Source organism: Pelophylax lessonae (genome assembly GCF_965119305.1).
Source record: "Pelophylax lessonae genome assembly, chromosome: 2".
Lineage (NCBI taxonomy): Eukaryota > Metazoa > Chordata > Amphibia > Anura > Ranidae > Pelophylax > Pelophylax lessonae.
The window spans coordinates 122,913,731-122,932,425 of NC_138769.1; the positions used below are offsets into that span (position 1 = coordinate 122,913,731).

The 18,695-nt window shown below is 44.2% G+C and overlaps 1 protein-coding gene across 1 annotated transcript in view; it reads left to right on the forward strand.

The window, feature by feature from the left end:
* The first annotated feature begins 14,387 nt into the window (after positions 1–14,387).
* Positions 14,388–18,695, forward strand: part of ABHD15 (abhydrolase domain containing 15) — a 29,584-nt gene continuing 25,276 nt past the window's right edge. The window contains exon 1 of the mRNA XM_082246557.1: positions 14,388–15,300. Coding sequence (XP_082102683.1) covers positions 14,453–15,300 — 848 coding nt within the window. The 5' untranslated portion in view covers positions 14,388–14,452. The remainder of the gene's footprint in view (positions 15,301–18,695) is intronic.

Here is an 18,695-nt window from a genome sequence, read left to right on the forward strand (position 1 = left end):
AGCACTTTTGAATATTTTTAATACATGTATTCATTTACAAGTATGTCTTTTTTTGATAGATGATTCAATATCATCCAATTTAATATTCTTAATATTCACTGTTTTCATTAACAGTTGTTTTTCATTTTTTATATTAAAGTTTTTATATATTTTTCTTATCACTGTTTTATTAATTTTTTATCAATTTTTCAATAAATTTTTATCACTTATTCACATATGTGTTTTACACAATTTTGGCCACAAGATGGCGTTATTCACTATATTAACGGGTCGTTGCTACACATTAGCTTATCTTAGTAATATTTTATAAATATCCTGTAATTAGTTTTTAACATGTATAATGGATTTAGATAATTATTCTCGATAATTTTTCTTGGTCCATCTTCTTTTGACGAATGCCCTAAACTCTACTGTACCCCAAGTAAGATTTGGTATTGGCAACCTTATCCATTGATTCCAATTAGGGGTCGTACACAGGGTCTGCTCCGCTCTCACTATACTTCAATGTAGAGGGGTGGAGTATGGGGTATTTCGTCATTTCCTCTGTGTTCTGTTGTGTATCATGTGACGATGTAAACTTCCGCTATTGGGTTAACAACCATTGGCCGATGCATACAACTTCCGCTTCCGCATTCAATTACCACAGGCGGATGCAGTTGTCATTCATTTTAGACGTGGGGGTACAAAGGCGTGTGTCTTGCGTCTGGAGTCACGCCCAGACGAAGTCTTTTGATGACGAAACGTTGGGGACTCCAGACGCAACGTCCACACGCCCCCTTACAGAGCCGGCCGTTCATTATTCCACGCTACTTTTGGACATCCGCGGGACGCCGCATTGTGATCCAGGAATAGCTTATTGTACATGCCTATTACATGCCTGCATATTGTGAGTAGTTTTCTTTTAAATACATTTTTGCCTAATTATTACGGGATTACGCTATGGGCTTCCATTTCTTTCTGCATATTCATGTATGTATTATGGAGCAATTAAGAAGTAGCTGAATCTGACATCCACTGGTCATATTGAGTATAACAACTTGCTGGGAGAGGCTGTCTCATTCAGTTGAGTAGCCACAGAGTTCTGGTAAGCTGCTTGCTTTACTCGTGCACAGAGGTGTCCCCATTTACACTTTCCCTTGGTGTCACTGGAAGGAGTTTTCTGTCAACATCCTGCACGTGGATTTATTTTATTTTCACCAGTTTCTGGGACTTTAATTATTATTCTGGACATCACCCCTTTTATGGACTTGTGTTCACTCACTTGTTTCACTATATTGATTTTTTATCCTTAGCGCTGCACTTTTTGTAAATATTACGTTTATGGATCACTGTTAGTTGATTTTGTGCTGGCTGCTTGTGTTTTATTCACTATCACTTTTTTAGCTAATTTTTTAGCGCGGAAATATCCCTCTTGTTTATTTTAGGGGATATTGGTCGTTAGATACTATCCTCCTATTTTTCAGTGGTCACTTCATCCCTCTGACTCAAACAGGTCGCTCAAAGCGGGCACATTTTCGAAAAATCGCAAAGACTGTGATGCCAAGGAGGACCAAACCCTTATGACATTAATGAAGTCAAGAGGTTAAAGGTTGTATTACAGTAACCAATGTGGAGTCATTAATGTCAGGTAGTTTTGTTGCCTACAATGAATTACATTGATGCCCCAAAGGGGGAGATATTATATTTTTCCTCCCAAGTAGTAGGTAAATTCTAACAAAAATATTGTATTACTGTTCAATTATTCAATGTGGTATCCATGGCAATGAATACGTCCCCATGTTAACGAGCCTCAGAAGTCTGTCTCCCCTGGGAAAGGTTGCATATATAGTCTCGCCTTCCATGGTGGTCAGATAAAAGGCTGATCACATGGTGGACTAAAGGGGGACTCTGAGGAAGCTCAGGATACAAACCTCACATTGAAATTTCAACTAAAAGTTCTATATGAAAATTGTTTATATCATTTTCTCATGGAATCCATTTGCCTTTATAGGATTAAGGGATCCAGGAAGTAAGCAGAAAGCCGAGAGTCTGATGTGTCTGAAACACCCAAGGGGGGGGTGCAGTGTGAAGGACCCCGGGATACCCCTGATGGCCGGTCTACCAGGACGAAACTGTCAAGACAGCCAGAGGCAAAGGTGCCCGGAGAGATCCACATTCCACTGACCAACAGATGATCACACCTCACTCAGAGTGACCATGGTTATCTACCATAGTCCCTACACCTATTTACAGGTGTCTACACCCCATTCAAATATTCCATGCCCACAACACGGAATCATCATGTTCTTCACAAATATCTTTAAGTGCAAATACAGTCCTATTTGTCAAGAGCCTGCCATTGATAAACTCTCTCAAACTGCTACAACAATTTAAGATAGTTATCAAGGGGGGTTCTGTCAGACCTACAGTACAAAATAGAAATACATTTTTTATATTATGGGTCAAGAATTGTGAACTTTGAGGCCTCAAATGATCTAGTCACTGATTCAGTCAAAATCCTTTAGGTTTCAAGGACAGAGCTTCATTGTTGGACTTGTTAACCATTATTTACGCGTCTTTGAGATAAGATGCTATGTCCTTTGATCCCCACAGGAGACTAGATTGGGTAAACTTTGAACACAATACTCTGGAGAGAAAAAACAAATACACTGTTTATCCCTAGTGAGATATCCTGGAAGAGGAACATATCGCAAAGATAACAGAAATCAGTTTAATGGGTGACTATTGTTCCAATTCTGGGAAAGTCAAATACTGAGAGCCATCAATAGAAAGAAAAAGTTTTTGTTTCTGTTTGCTAGTCACCAATACACATTAAACAGACATTATTTAAAAAATATTTGAGAATATAATCATAAATCCCTACATCTTCCATAGTCTATCATATACCAAGAGGGAATGTAGAGATTATGGTTATATGGACAGTCTTCTATTTTGAGAATTACAGTATATCTATTAGATAGTTGTGCATAATGGTCAGAATATATCCCAAATCATTTTTGTATTGTTTACTAACATTAGAATCCCCTAATCGATACTATTCTGATTGAAAATGACCCAGATATAGAAAAAATGACATCTACCAGTTGTCGTGTAGCAACGTACTTATAACTATGTTTATATCCACATGATTGTTACTGCTACTAAATGTAAAATATATAGTATCTGGGTAAATCAGTCATTCCTTATCAATATATATCGTATTAATAATATATCCTTATTAAACTGAGTTACCAGGTCCAATCCTTACATAGATACATGACTGAAATATCAGATGGCCACGCATGTATCATGAGAATATGGACAGATTCTCATATTGTTTTTATGATTATTATTAAATGAAGAACTTATCATATAATTCTAATATCCAATATACTGGATGACTAGTAGAGGTGTCGCCCAATGACCTCACCAGTTAATGGTTAAGTAATCCCAACCAATAGGGATAAAGTTCCTTGTTCTGGGTTCGGCTTGTTGTAATTTTTACAGCCCTTTTGTTTAACACAAAACAAAAAGGAACCCAGATGTGAGATGAGAGACACACACAACGCAACAACACTTCAACACACACGCTACTACATCCATACTCATACTCACCTATACATACTCCATCTTGCTCCATCCCTTACCTGAAACTCTGAAGGACGCCAGATGAAACTCCTCCCTTACCGGCCACCATTTTGGGAAAGGCAGCCATCTTAAGGACTCTGGTAACGACCATTTTAAGCTAGCAGCCATTTTAAGTAGTAAATATCCATTGCCGTTTATCCGATTATTATTTACTATTGTTTGTTTCCTTCCTTATACTTGTTGAATTTCATGCTAAAGGGTAACGAGATTACAGTCCCAGCCGTTTTAACCATATTAGATTTTTCTCTAAAAACTGATGTTTGTTTTTCTACGTTTTTTATCAGCACCTATTTAGCCCAATAGTAGCGATTTAGTCTCCCGTTTTGCATAGCCTATTCTCCCTCCAACTGCAGCGGAGTGACTGTTGGCTGCACAATTCACAGACAATTTTGGACTGATTATATAGAACATTTATATATGGTTTCTACGATACCTGGGAAAACGTAATCCTGCTTTCTGTTACTATGATCATTGAGCTACATATCACATTTTGCATTGATCGTTTAAGTTTGTATTTTATGTAAAAGTTATCTTTCTGTGTCACCTCAGGTCTAACGGTTTTGAATACATGTCTTGTGAATAAATATACTTCTATATTCCCTACTGTAGTTGGTATTCACCAAGATTGGTATATGCTGTTAAAAAGAAAAATTGATTAAAAATAACTCGTTATATTAGTTCAGAATAATATTCTCGAACGTGTAACGCACGTGACAGATGTGAATCCAGACGTACATTTGCATTCGCACGAAAATGCTGCAGGAACCTTTTTTTTCCCATGATGCAATCCGATTCCTGTCCAAATTAACAGTTTGCACTGCAATCTGCGAACTGATATGGGGGTGTCATTAACTTTGTATTGACACTCACAGTGGTTTGCAGAGGGCAGTATGAACTGCCTACGGGGGAGATGCAATGCGGGAACACTAGAATTTGCGCTGGTTCCCGCATCATAGTAGTGTGAAACCAGGCTTAATGTCACGTCATTACCGCAAAGGTCTAGGGAATGCACAATTTCAGTAAAAAACACAGGAAAGTGAATTTTAGGGCAAACAAATGCAATAAACGACCCAAATTTCTAGTAAAATGTAAAAGACGAGGTCGCACCAAGTAAATAGATACCAGACATGTCAAACCATAAATTTGTGCACGCCCGTGAAATGGCGTCAAACTTCAAAACCCATATTTTCTATAGGTGGCGCTTCAAAAGCCCCCTATAGGTACCAGTTTAGTGTTACCTTAAGAGGAAGTCTTGTGTAATAATTATTTCTCTCATCCAGGCATGCGCGGCGATATGTCACATGTTTATTGCAATCCCCAGACATATGTGTTTACGTTCGTACCTGCATATATATGGGGGGGGGGGGGTTGGGGGGGTCTCAAACATTTTCGGAGGAATTTTATGTGCGTGGGTGTGACTTTTTTTTTTACCTAAATTTTTTCATTACATAGGGGACAAAGTGTCTCCTGTGAGATGTTTTTTAGGTGACCGATTCTCTTTAAAGAGACATGCAGGGTCTAAATGACCCCTAATGTCTCCTCTGGGCTCCACTGACAGATCACATTGCAAAACTTCCTCTCCCGGCTATGCTAGCCGGGGACACGGAAAAGTGACCCAGAAGTGATGTCAGACGTCGCTTTTTGAGTCACAAGAAGAAGGGGAGGAAAGCAGACGTGTGTCCACTCTTCTCCTTCCCCTCCAGCCACCGGCACCCACCATCTCTCTCCCAGGCCCGCAGATGGGCAAGCAGAGCCCGGATGGAGGCAGGTAGAGGTTTAATGGTCTTACAGGTTTCACACACAATACCGGGGCTGCTTGATTGCTTTTACAGGCGGCCGGAGGGGATGTCCCCCCCCCCTCCAGTGCCCCTCAAGCGCTTTTCTGGGCTCGCCTCCAGTGCTTCTCTGAAACTGCTGGTGGTTTACCATAGAGCTGGCCGTGCACCTGGTGGTCCTCGGGCATCTCTTTGACCCTTGGAGTCCGGAAGCCACATCATGACTTCACTTCTCAGGCTTTCCAGCATAGAGGAGAGATGTGGGGACTTATAGAGCGCAGATCTCTCCGTCAAGAGGACCTGTCGTGCCTTATTCCTATTACAAGGGATGTTTAAATTTCCTGTATTAGGAAAAAAGTGATCATAAAGTTAAATGAAAAGTGTAAAGATAAAATAAACAAAAAAAAAAAAAATGTGAAGTGCCCCCATCCTCGAACACTTACATAGGTCGCACCTGCATATGTATATCGTGTTAAAATCACACGTGAGGTTTCGCCGGGATGGCGATCGCAATTCTAGTGCAAGACCTCCTCCGTAGCTCTAAACTGGTAACCTGTATAAAATGTTAAATCATGGCCTATAGAGATTTTTAAGTACCGAAGTTTGGTGCCATTCCACAAGTATTTGCAGTTTTAAAGCCTTACATATTAGGTATCGATTATCTTGGCCCAACATCATCTTTCACATTATACAAGAAATTGGGGTTAAATATTGTGTTTTTTTTTGTTTGTTTTTTTTTTTTTTAAGTCATGAAAGTGTTTTTTTTTTTTTTTTTCAATAAAATTGTTTGAAAAATTGCTTTGCAAATACAGTGTAACAGAAAATTGCAACGACCGCCATTGCATTGCAACGAGCTCCTCAAATCTTTTGGGTTATATTGCAACCTACAGGAGCAGTGAAAACTGACAAACAAAAAGAAAAAATAGTCCAGCCCAGGATCTAACACCTACTCCAAGCATGCCTCAGTTTTACAGCAAAGCAGCAACCAGTGCATGAGCATAAACACAGAGCGGTGGGACCTATGTCCCCCCAATAGACTCCAAGGATTTTACAGTAAATAAAAGAAAAATCCTATTTTAGTGAAAAATGACCATGGAAATTGTTATATAGTGCACAGAGCAAAACTAAATCCAGCTAGGGATTACATCTACTTTAACCACTTCAGCTCTGGAAAGTTTTACTTCCTTAATGACCAGGCCATTTTTTGCGATTTGGCACTGCGTTACTTTAACTGACAATTGTGCGGTCGTGCAAAGCTGTACTAGAAAAAAAAATGTATGTCCTTTTTTTCCCACAAATAGAGCTTTCTTTTGGTGGGAAATACCTCTGCGGTTTTTATTTTGTTTGCGCTATAAACAAAAAACACCAACAATATTTGAAAAAAAAAAAATATTTTTTACTTTCTGCTATAAAACATTCCCAATAAAAAATTTTTAAAAATCTAATTTCTTCATCAATATAGGCCAATAGGTATTCTGCTACATATTTTTGTGAACAAAAATTCCTATTAAGCGTATTCTGATTGGTTTGCGCAAAAGTAATTGCACCTACAAACTATAGGATAGATTTATGGACTTCCTAATTTTTTTTACTAGTAATGGCGGCGATCAGCGATTTTTACCGGGACGGCGACATTGGAGCGGACAAATCTGACACTGACACTTTTTGGGGATCAGTGACATCAATACAGTGATCTGTGCTAAAAAAAAATGCACGGTCACTGTATTAATGACACTGGCAGGGAAGGGGTTCACATCAGGGGTGATCAAAGGGTTAACTGTGTTCCCTGGGAGTGCTTGCTAACTGTGCGGGGGATGTGTTCCTGCTTAGCAGAAACACAAGATCTCTGTCTTTCTTACTAACAGACTGCCGTTCTGCCTCTCTCTGAACGATCGCCGAGTTTCGTTTGCCGGACCTGCTGATTGGCTCTCGTTGTGTCCAATCACAGTGGGGCTCCAGGAGGGCGCGTACATACACCCCAGAGCGGAAGAAAGGAATCTCGTACAGGTACATGATTTTGCACTCAAGGGCCACCCTGCTGCATTATATGTACGTAGGGCGATCTTTAAGCAGTTCAAAACACAGAAACAACTCTAATCCTTATTACATAATTACATTTATTTTTACATGCAAGCAGTGTAAGTACATGAATGTGACCTGTTGTCATCCTCTGCACAGCACGGCTGGAGTGTGAGAAGAAAAAAGCAGCTCAAGCAGCCAATCAGTTTATGTACTGACAATGTCATAGCAGGCCGATAGGAGGAGATAGCATAGTGACAGAGATGAACTCACCCCTGTGTTGCTTCTCATTTCACTGTTGCTGGGGGCAGATTCAAGACAGTGGATATAATGATGCTGGACATCAGTCTGAGGACATCTAGTGGCAGAAAAAGTATTGTCTCTGGAATGAAGCTGCAGATTTTTCAGGAAAAGCTTTTTTTTGTTATTTTACCAACCGGGCCAATTCTGACACTTCTCTCCTACATGAAAAAACTGAATTTTTGTAAAATCTGACCGTAAAATTCCTCTCTCTGAGTCCTCCGACAGTCGCCGCCCACTCATACAGTCTTCACCAATGGGTATTGACCTCTTATCCATAGGAGCAAGCTAGGCATAAGACTTGTTAAAAACAAAGCATTTACATAGACACACCTATGGGGGCTGTCCCACTGGTCCAATACTCCCCTGCAATCAGCCATCCCAACTCAGTTTGTCTTCTGCCTAGTTTAGGAGTGAGATAGGCTCTCCCTGTGCTGGGGCTACAGTCTCAGCCTTCTTTTTTCTTTATGATTTTATTTCAGGGAATGTGTTTTTTTCTTCACATTTACTAGCTGTTTATTTCTCAGCTTTTAGTTAGTCACTTCTTCAAGATGATGACGGCGTTGCGGAGCTGGGAGTCGGACTGGTCGTCCTGGTTTTCCAGGACAGAGGGCCTGATGGAATCCCCGCCCGCCATCGAGCGTTTAGCAGGCTGTGTGTTCGCCCTGGCCTCGCAAACGACCCATCCCTGTCTTCAGGGATGCAAGCCTGCGACCTCGCCTGGACGTTTCCCCACGGTTCTCCGTGCACTGTTAGCGTCCTGCGATTTTGGCTGACAGCACCCCTGCCATCTGAGGGTGGGCGGTTCCCATCGATGAGAGGCACCCCATGCCATCGGGTACAGGTAAGTACATTCTGTGTGGGGCCTCTGGGGCTGGCAGTCCTGTGTGTCTGTGTTATCCCCTCATGTCTGTGCGTTTTTGGGCTCCCTGATCCCGGTCCCTGCGGGGGTTTTTCTCACAGCCTGTGCGCTGTGTGGGTTTGTGGGGGTCCCTCCCCTGTGTCACTTTAGGGTGCTTTTTGGAGGTACAGACACGTGTGGCGACCGCTGCGGGGTTAAACACCGCCGGTCCGCCATTTTAGGTGTGGGCAGCATGTCTGGCTTCACTGTGGGCGCTTATACAGCATTGTATGTGGTGTGTTTTGGCACCTTGCGGCGCCATCTTGTGTGTAGCAGAACGTTTGTTCCGAGCACATGTCGGCGGCCATTTTCCCGAAGCCTCCCATTACTTTCTATAGGCAACCATTTTTCTTTGGCCTGCAGTCTCAGTTCAGCCTCCTGCGGTGACATCACTTCCTCCTTCTGCTCAGAAGAGATCGGCTGCGGTGGTAACACTTTGTGGGGGTCTGTCTGCTGTCCTTTTTTTGTGCAAATACTTCTGGCTATCAGTTTATCCTGCTCAGGGGTCTGTTTGTCACAGTCTTGTAGCGGTGTGCTGCGGGGGTCCGTGGCGCGCTTAAAGGGCCAGTACCTTCAAAAAACAAAACAAAAAAAAAAAACTTTTTTTCTTATGGAATCTCAGGACAGCAAATTTCCTCCAGCCTTAGTGGGGGATTCAGGTTCCTCTGAATCTTCTGCTCTGACTACTTGTCTGCTGCAGTGGCGACTTTGGTGTCCAAAGTGGATATTCTGATGACTGAACATGCTGACAGAAAAAGGCCTTGTTTTTCCTGGTCTACTGATTCTGAATCGGATATGGTTGCCGTAGGTAGCGTGCCCCTTGAAGGCTCTCGCTCTTCTCTGTCTGAGGGGGAGGCGGAGGTTGCAGGGGTGGATGATTCCCCCCCCCCCTGGGACGGCCGAGGACCGCGCAGCTGAGGATGCGCTAATTCTTGCCATTAAGGAAACACTACTTTTGGAGGATGAGCCCAATCCTCCGGGAATTGTGTCCTCTTTCGGTACACACAGGACCCGCAAGGCGGCGCAGGTGTTCCCTTGCCCCGCTGAGTTTCACGCTACTGTGAATGATCAATGGCGTCATTTACAACGCACCTTTGTGATGCCAAAAATGTTTCAACTCCTTTATCCCTTTGCGTCTCCTACAGATTCGCGCTGGTGTGTGGCCCCTCAGGTGGATCACACTGTGGCCAGATTGAACAAGGCCACTCTAGTACCCACCGAAGATTTTCTGGTGTTTAGGGACCCTACGGATAGGAGGATGGAATCCCTTGCCCGTCATGCCTACATGGTGGCGGGTTCCATGCTGAAGCCTATTTTCGCCTCTGTCATGGTGGCCCAGGCTGTGGCGGATTGGACCAAGGTGCTAAGATGCACCCTCGTGGCTGATTCTGCCCCCCCTACTACCGTGGAGATGGTGGACCAGATTTATCAAGGGGTCATGTAATTGTGCGATGCGGCCTTGAATGAGGCCCCATTAGCTGCGCGCCTGTCCAGTGTCACGGTGATTAACCGCCGCCTGATATGGTTGAAAAGCTGGTCGGCTGACCAGACTTCCAGAAAAACAGTGACTGACATCCCCTATGCAGGGTATCGCCTTTTTGGGGAATCCCTGGATGAATTGGTCAAAGGGGTCACTGGGGGCAAGAGCACTCTGCTGCCCCAGAATCCTAAGGGCAAGTTTTTCTGTGGTAAGTGGGGCCCCTCCTTTAAACCTGTCCGCCTCTGCCTGAAGGGGCGCCCTCACCCGTTTCAGGGGTGGGGGGACGTTTGCGTGATTTCCTCCAACCTTGGCTGCTCCGAATTCTGGACAGGTGGGTTCAGGAAATCATTCGATCAGGATACAAGATCGAATTCCTTTCGCGGCCGGCGGACAGATTCTTTCCCTCAAATCTTCTTTTGACCCCAGGGCGGTTACAGGACCTGCATCAAGCCGTGCAGGATCTCCTCGCTCAGGGGGGGGTCGTCCCGGTGCCTCATCGGAACAGGTTTCGGGGGTTTTACTCGAATCTGTTCACTGTGCCCAGAAAGGAGGGCAAGGTGCGTCCGATTCTGGACTTAAAAGCTCTGAACCGCTTTGTACGCGTTCGGAAGTTCCGCATGGAATCGCTCCGCTCGGTGGTAGCCTCCCTGATTCCAGGCGAATTTCTGGCCTCTATCGACCTGAAGGATGCGTATCTACACATCCCCATTTTCGAGGGTCATCAGAGGTACCTCCGATTCGCTATCACGGGGGAACATTATCAGTTTGTGGAGTTACCTTTCGGTCTTGCTTCGGCTCCAAGGGTGTTTACCAAAGTGCTGGCTCCCGTTCTGGGCCTATTACGGGCACAGGGCATTGCGGTCTTGGGATATCTGGACGATCTCCTGTTAAGATCAAGTGCCAGTCAGAGCCTGCTGCGCGATCTGTCCACTACAGTTCAGAAGCTTCTGGAGTTCGGATGGACCATCAACGTACAGAAGTCGACCTTGTCTCCTTCGGTTCGTCTCCCATACTTGGGAATGGTTCTGGACTCTGCTCAAGCAAAGGTGTTCCTGACGGAGGACAAGCTCCGGACCCTACAAAACGAGGTCAGGGCCCTCAGGGACAACGAATCCTCGTCACTCAGGACCTGTATGCGGTCCCTGGGGTTGATGGTGTCAGCCTTCGAGGCGATACCGTTTGCCGAGTTTCACACGCGGTCTCTCCAAGCGGAGATCCTGGCCAGATGGGACAGGCTGCCTCAGTTCTTGGATCTGAGGGTGTCTCTGAGTCACCAAACCAGAACGGATATTCTGTGGTGGCTTCAGTCCCAGGCGGTGGCGGACGGAAAATCCCTCCAGCCGTTACTGTGGACAGTAATTACCACGGATGTCAGCCTGTCAGGCTGGGGTGGAGTCCTGGGCAATCTGTCTGCCCAGGGCACTTGGTCGGTGGAGGAATCCTCCCTCCCCATAAACATATTGGAATTGAGAGCGATCAGGCTGTGCCTGCTCCATTGGTCGGATCGTCTTCAGGGCCGTCCTGTACCTGTGCAGACGGACAATGCCACTGCGGGGGCTTACATCAATCACCAAGGGGGCACCAGGAGTGCCCGGGCGGCCCAGGAAGTGACCAGTATTCTGTCTTGGGCCGAGACTCATGTCCCGGCAATATCGGCAGTTCACATTCCGGGTGTAGAGAATTGGCAGGCCGATTATCTGAGCCGCCAGACTCTGGACCAGGGGGAATGGTCCCTACACCCAGAGGTATTTCAAATGCTGTGTGCGAAATGGGGATCCCCGGATGTGGATCTGTTCGCGTCTCAGCTGAACAACAAGGTGGAAAGGTTCGTGGCAAGAACGCGCGATCTTCTGGCAGACGCCGCGGATGCGCTAGTGGTGCATTGGGATCAGTATCATCTGATATATGCCTTTCCTCCGATTCAGTTGTTGTCCAGGTTCCTTTGCAGATTGGCCTCGGAACCAACATTGGTGATTCTGGTGGCGCCGGACTGGCCACGCCAGTCCTGGTACGCGGACATCGTTCACCTGGCCGTCGAGCCTCCATGGCGGCTGCCAATGCGATAAGATCTACTGTCTCAGGGACCGATCTTCCATCCTGCTTTACAGTCGCTGGCTTTAATGGCATGGCTGTTGAAAGCCAGGTCCTGAGAGACAGGGGGGTCTCTCCTCAGAGGTCATTCCTACCTTACTCAAGGCTAGAAAAGCCTCATCTGGTAAGATTTATTACCGTACATGGAAAGCTTGTTTTGCCTGGTGTGAGTCCAGGGGCTTCTCTCCTCGTTCATACTCGGTGGCGAGAGTGTTGGTTTTCCTTCAGTCTGGTGTGGACCAGCGCCCTGCGTTGTCCACGATTAAGGGCCAGGTATCTGCACTGGCTGTCCTTTTCCAGCGCCCCGTGGCGTCGGATTCTTTGATTCGCACCTTCATTTATCTCCATGGGACTTGAACTTGGTTCTGTCCATGTTACAACGTTCCCCGTTTGAAAACATCAGGGAAATCTCGTTAAGTTTGCTGTCTAAAAAGGTTGCCTTTCTTGTAGCGATCACTTCTGCTCGCAGAGTGTCGGAGTTAGCGGCCTTGTCTTGCCGCTCCCCTTACCTGGTGGTTCATAGGGATATGGTGGTCTTGGGACCTAACCCGTCCTTTCTTCCAGAGGTGGTCTCTGATTTTCACCTTAATGAGGACATTGTTTTGCCTTCGCTCTGTGCGAATCCTAAGCATCCTAAGGAGTTTGCTTTGCATTCCTTGGATGTTGTCAGGGCGATCAGGGTTTACCTGTCGTCCACTGAATCCTTTCGGAAATCAGATTCTCTTTTTGTCCTTCCTGAGGGACCTCGGAAGGGTATGGCTGCGTCTGCGGTGTCCATTTCAAAATGGATCAGACAGACAATTGTACAGGCCTATTCGTTAAAGGAACGGGTACCGCCCTTCCCTGTCAAGGCGCACTCTACCAGAGCGGTGAGTGCGTCCTGGGCCTTTCGGCATCAGGCTTCGGTGGCCCAGGTGTGTAAGGCTGCGACTTGGTCGTCAGTGCACACCTTTTCCAAATTCTACAAAATTGATGTTCTGGCATCAGCTGATGCCTCCTTTGGCCGCAAAGTTCTCTGTGCGGCAGTACCGTAAGAGGACCCTGGTTTTATTGCGGGTCCCTGGCTGTTGGGTTTGTTTATCCCCTTGGTTATATGCTTTCCTGGGTTGTTGCTCCTGTTGAGCTTTTTTGTTACCCAGAGGGTTACCTTTCTGTTCATGTAAGGTTCTTTTCTCTGATGTGGGTACTGCGTTGCCTTTCTGACGGTTGAGTTTCCCACCCCTCATGTCTACACTGCTTTGGGACATCCCATTGGTGAAGACTGTATGAGTGGGCGGCGACTGTCGGAGGACGCAAGAGAAAACTGAATTTTTGTAAAATCTTACCGTAAAATTCCTTTCTCGGAGTCCTCCGACAGTCGCCGCCCCGCCCCTCTTTTTGGGGTTCTTGGACTCTAACTGCTTGCTACCAAACTGAGTTGGGATGACTGATTGCAGGGGGGTATTGGACCAGTGGGACAGCCCCCATAGGTGTGTTTATGTAAATGCTTTGTTTTTAACAAGTCTTATGCCTAGCTTGCTCCTATGGCGACTGTCGGGAGGATGTAAGAGAAATTTTACTTTTTTTGCTAGAAAAATTTTAGAACCTCAAACATTATAGCAGAGGCCCTATAGAATAAAATCATGGGTGTTGCAATTTTTTATGTCAGGTATTTGAGCAGCGGTTTTTCAAACGCAATTTTTTTTTGGAAAAAAATAAGCTTTCATTTTATTGCATATAAACACAATGTAATACCTCATTTTTATATAAAATATAAAAACTGATATTACGTCTTGTAATTCGATACCTAACATGTCACGCTTTAAAATTGTGTCCGCCCGTGGAATGGCGGCAAACTATGCTACTTACAATTCTCTTTAGGCGACGCTGTGATCAGCTCTTCCACACTTGTCTCTAGATATTTTAAACATGCTTCTGTGATCCCAAAGAGAAGTAAATGAAGCACGGCTTGCTGGACAGTAATGATTTTATTTCATTAATAGGAAATAGTACCTTTCCCAACAGGTCATAGCTCAGCAGGGCACTGACACAGAGGATATAGCTGCAGGCTCTTTTTAAACATAAACATGAATCACTGTTCAAACAATCTGGCACACAAACAGTTCAACCTCTTCTAAATCCCAAAACCAATTGTGAGCAAACTTCCTAAATAAATAAAGCACTTGCTAAGTAAGGGAGATGAAAAAATGTTTGTGTTGATGAAAGGTTCAAGGACAACATATCAGAAAAGATTACACATCATCTCTGAAGCCACAGAAAATGATTGCGGTATCAGCTTTGTGGAGTGCTTTCTGTTCTCTCCTATGGCTTCTGCTTAACATTTTTAGCAAAGTTCTATTAGGATATAAGAAGAAAAAAGCTGGCGGTGAAGGAGAGGACTACCATGGAGTTGTTTTTGGAAGTTCCCGAGATTACCTTTCTAGAGGGTATGAACTGATATGCAAATCATCAGCTCTTGCCAATTGGTTTCTAAAAGATATCCAGCGTTTATCACAGCAAGAGCCAATTCGTTGCTGGTGGAAGAACAGTCCTCATCTTCAGACTCTTGTTCAACACTTATTACCAGCTGACAGGCCACTGGAGTTATGCAGAGACCACTTGCAGCTTGCAGATGGTGGACTTGTTGCTTTAGATTGGGTAGTGGGCCCAAGACAAAGCTCAAGGATGAGAAGAAGCACAAATGCTACAGGCAACCCACCACTGCTCCTGGTCATTCCTAACCCCTTTGGAAAATTAACAAGAAACATTCAAAACCTCTGTTTTCAGGCTCTGGAAAAAGGGTACTACCCTGTCATATTTAACAGACGGGGCCAAAATGAATGCCCGTTAACAACCCTCAAGCTACAAGATTTTGGTGAACCGGGAGATTTGGGAGAAGCAGTTACTTATATTCGTTTTAGGCATCCAAGTTCCATGCTTTTTGCGGTCAGTGAAGGGCTGGGGTCTGGACTTCTACTGTCCTATTTAGGAGAATGTGGCTCATCTAGTTATTTGACAGCTGTATCCTGCATTTCTCCAGTGTTTCGTTGCCAAGAATGGTATGAGAACAAGCTCCCAAGGCTATATGAATGGGCTCTGCTTCTTTATCAAAAAACTGTTCTCAGCAGGTAAGGATGGTTTGTTTTGATGACATTCATGGATGAATATGTAACATTTTAGTGCACTAAATTAAGATATTTAACATTAAAAGGTGATTTACTATCAGAAATGAAAATTATAATCTTGAAATACGTGTAGGGGTGGGGGGCAGGACGGGTGATACTTCTTCCTTCTCTCCTCGTTTGGCACCAAGTGTCTGTCACATAGGAGGCCTACCATGGTACAAGTTCTTCTGGGCTATGCTAGGCACACAACCTTACACATGGGGTACCTTTACTAATGCCAAACACCGTGTACATTGGGATACTGAACTGTCCTCCAGTTAACTCTCACGTCCTCGTGGTACATCTTGCTGTTCCCATTCGCAATAACCCCTCTATCAGTGGAGTATTAGTCGGCCCCTTACATTCCAAATGTGCCTTATTTGCAGACGACCTGTTGCTATATGTTACTTCACCCCAAATGTTGTTGCCTGTGATCATGGAGGAATTCCGGGAATTTGGAACTATGAGCAATTTTAAAGTAAGCCTCAACAAATCTGAAATATTGAACATTACCTTAACCCGAGAAGCCGAGAAGACAGATCTCAAGCTCCTATCCCTTTAAGACCAGGTTCTCGTCCATCCGCTATTTGGGCATCAATTTACCCTCTGGAGCATCTCGCCTTTTTCACAGAGAATTTCAAACCTTTTCATACTAGGACTCAGTCTGTTCGGGAGGATCAACGTCTTAAAAATGGACGTTATCCCCTGTTTTATATACTTGTTTCGAGCAATTCCTATCCACATCCTGACCTACTACTTTAAAAAGCTTCGCACGATTCATATGGCATACCTGCCACCCTAGATTGTAATATACAATGCTCACCCTTCCTAATTCGAGGGGGAGCTGGGGTTTCTGACTTCGCTCTTTACCATAAGGCGGCGTTACTAACACGGGTAGTGGACTGATTCCATAATAATTCAACTAAACTATGGGTTTGAGTGGAGCGCCACCTTACCCTGTATTATTTACGTGCCCTGCCATGGACCCCAGCGGAACTCCGAAGGAGTGTCAGCCCTGGGTAGTGTCACACATCAGTCGCTCCATGCCTGGGATCGCCTGAATGTCTCTGGGAGCCTCTCTAAACCCCAAGGCCCTATTACACCCTTTTTTGGTACTCCCTCCTTCCCACCAACAGCTGTGGGCTCGAGGTTTGGACCCTGGAATTAGACCAACCAACTAGACCAACTATGCAATTTCTGTGTTACACTGCTACGTTACGCCATGCCTTGTCGTTGTATACAGCTCTCTGTATATTGTTCTCTGTTGGTTAATTGTTCTATTACTGTTCTTTGAAATGTATATTTTACATCAGAGATACCGTGTGCTTGGTATATTTCCTTGTCTACTATCTTTTTCTATGTCTGCAATGTAAAACCAACTTTTAATAAACTGAGATTGAACTAAAATGGTTTATATCTTGAGTGTACACCAGTTCAAGAGCAACGGAGGAGGGAGGGCAAGCCTTCCCAACTCTGTAAAACATTATGCAAGGCTTTCTACCCTGTTTGACCTCTTTGCTTTGCTGCTGTTAATTAAGGGCTGCAGTGCCCTGCCCCATTCGATCATTGCCTCCCAAAAAATGTAAATGACTTTACATTTCTTTAAAGTACAATAATGAAGGCTTACAGAGGAAATTATGCATACTAACCAAAACTCTGTTCATTTGTAAATAAGCTTTTTAGATGAAATAAAACCAAAAGTATGCATTTGGGCTATTTCTTGACAATAGACTAGCTAGGAGTAAGGCTCGGTTAGCAAAAACGCATTCGTTTTCTGCAGTATACTAGACCACTTCATTTTAATAAATAAACTCTGTGGATCATGTATATACTTTAGAGTTGACTTTCAAATGGTAAGGACAGACAGAAGCCCAGTTGGGAGACTGTCTCCTGCTGCATGATTATAACAACCAGGAGGTTGAGCGAAGTTCATTTGTTTGCAAAATACTGGAATATGGTTTACTAAACGACTCTGGCTGGTGTAAATAATTTTATAGACAACACTCAAGACTGATAAAGTGAATAGATGATAAAAAGAAAAAAAAAAAAAACAGCATCTAATAGCAGCAGATGACAATATAACTCCCCAATTCCTTTCTTTAGCCTTTGTCCAGTCCAACAGTCCAAATATAGCTAAAAAAGGACCAGGCTGGTACTATATCTGTATTTTCACCAACATTAGATGAAAACAGGGGCGTAACTACAGGGGTTGCAATTGCAATCGGGCCCCATGCTCCAGGGGGCCTGTGTGGCTCCCCTGTACACCTGGATAGGAGGGGCAGCGGGGGAAGCGTGTAGAGAAATCACTGTCCACCTTTTTCCTCCTATAGCTGCAGGTGGAAAATGGAGGAGATTGGTTCCTCTGTAAGCTTTACCAGCTCCTCCCTTTCCTGAATGGACTGAGTCATAGTCAGTGACCTTGTAAAAAAAATAAAATGATAAAAAAATACAATTAAATTCTAAAAAAAATAAAAACTACTGACACCAGTGGGTGAACTTCCAGGATCGCAAAGGTCACACCTGCAACCAGGCCCTGGCATTCTACCACCGTTGGGAGGCCAATGATGGAAGGAAGGGGGCCCACTGCAGAACTTGAGAAAGGGTCCCGCTGCGGGACCGTAATAAAGGGCCCCGCAATGAGAGAAAAGGGCCCCAGGATCAGTGGGAAGAGCCCCAGGCTTGAGGGGAAGGGCCCCGGCCAGGGGTCCAGGAGGCCCTTCATAGTTTCTTGCACCAGGGCCCTGAAGGTTCTAGTTATGCCTTTGGATGAAAATATATTCAGACTTACACATGTACCACTCGGAGAAACACATATAAAAGTACTTTATTTTTATTGTTACAAATATATACAATTTACAACAAAACAAAGTTTCAGGTTGATACACAATCTTTCATGGACTATAAGCACCATTTCACATGACATGCCTAACACTATTGCCTTAATGAATACTCAACTAAACGTTGTCATCAATACAAGAACTTCCTACGTATAGCACAATCATGGCCAATGGTGGAATGGCATCTCATCTCAACGTGTTTCAAAGACTTAGTCTGCTTCCTCAGGACAAATGAGGTGGGGTCACTGTGAAAATCATGCAACAGTTTCTTTTTTTTTTTTAAGAAATAAACAGAATACCCCCTAAAATATCCAAATAACATACAATATAACATTGTTACCTAACAGTTTAGTAGCATATTTAAAAATATCCAAAAAAATAACTCCCTTTTAAAATCCCCTCCCTAGGCAAACACAAGGGCAACTGAAAATGCCAAATAGAGGTCCCCTACAAATAAAATATACATCCTGATAAAAAATGTATATACAGATATACATCCAAAAGGGTCATTATATATTGCAT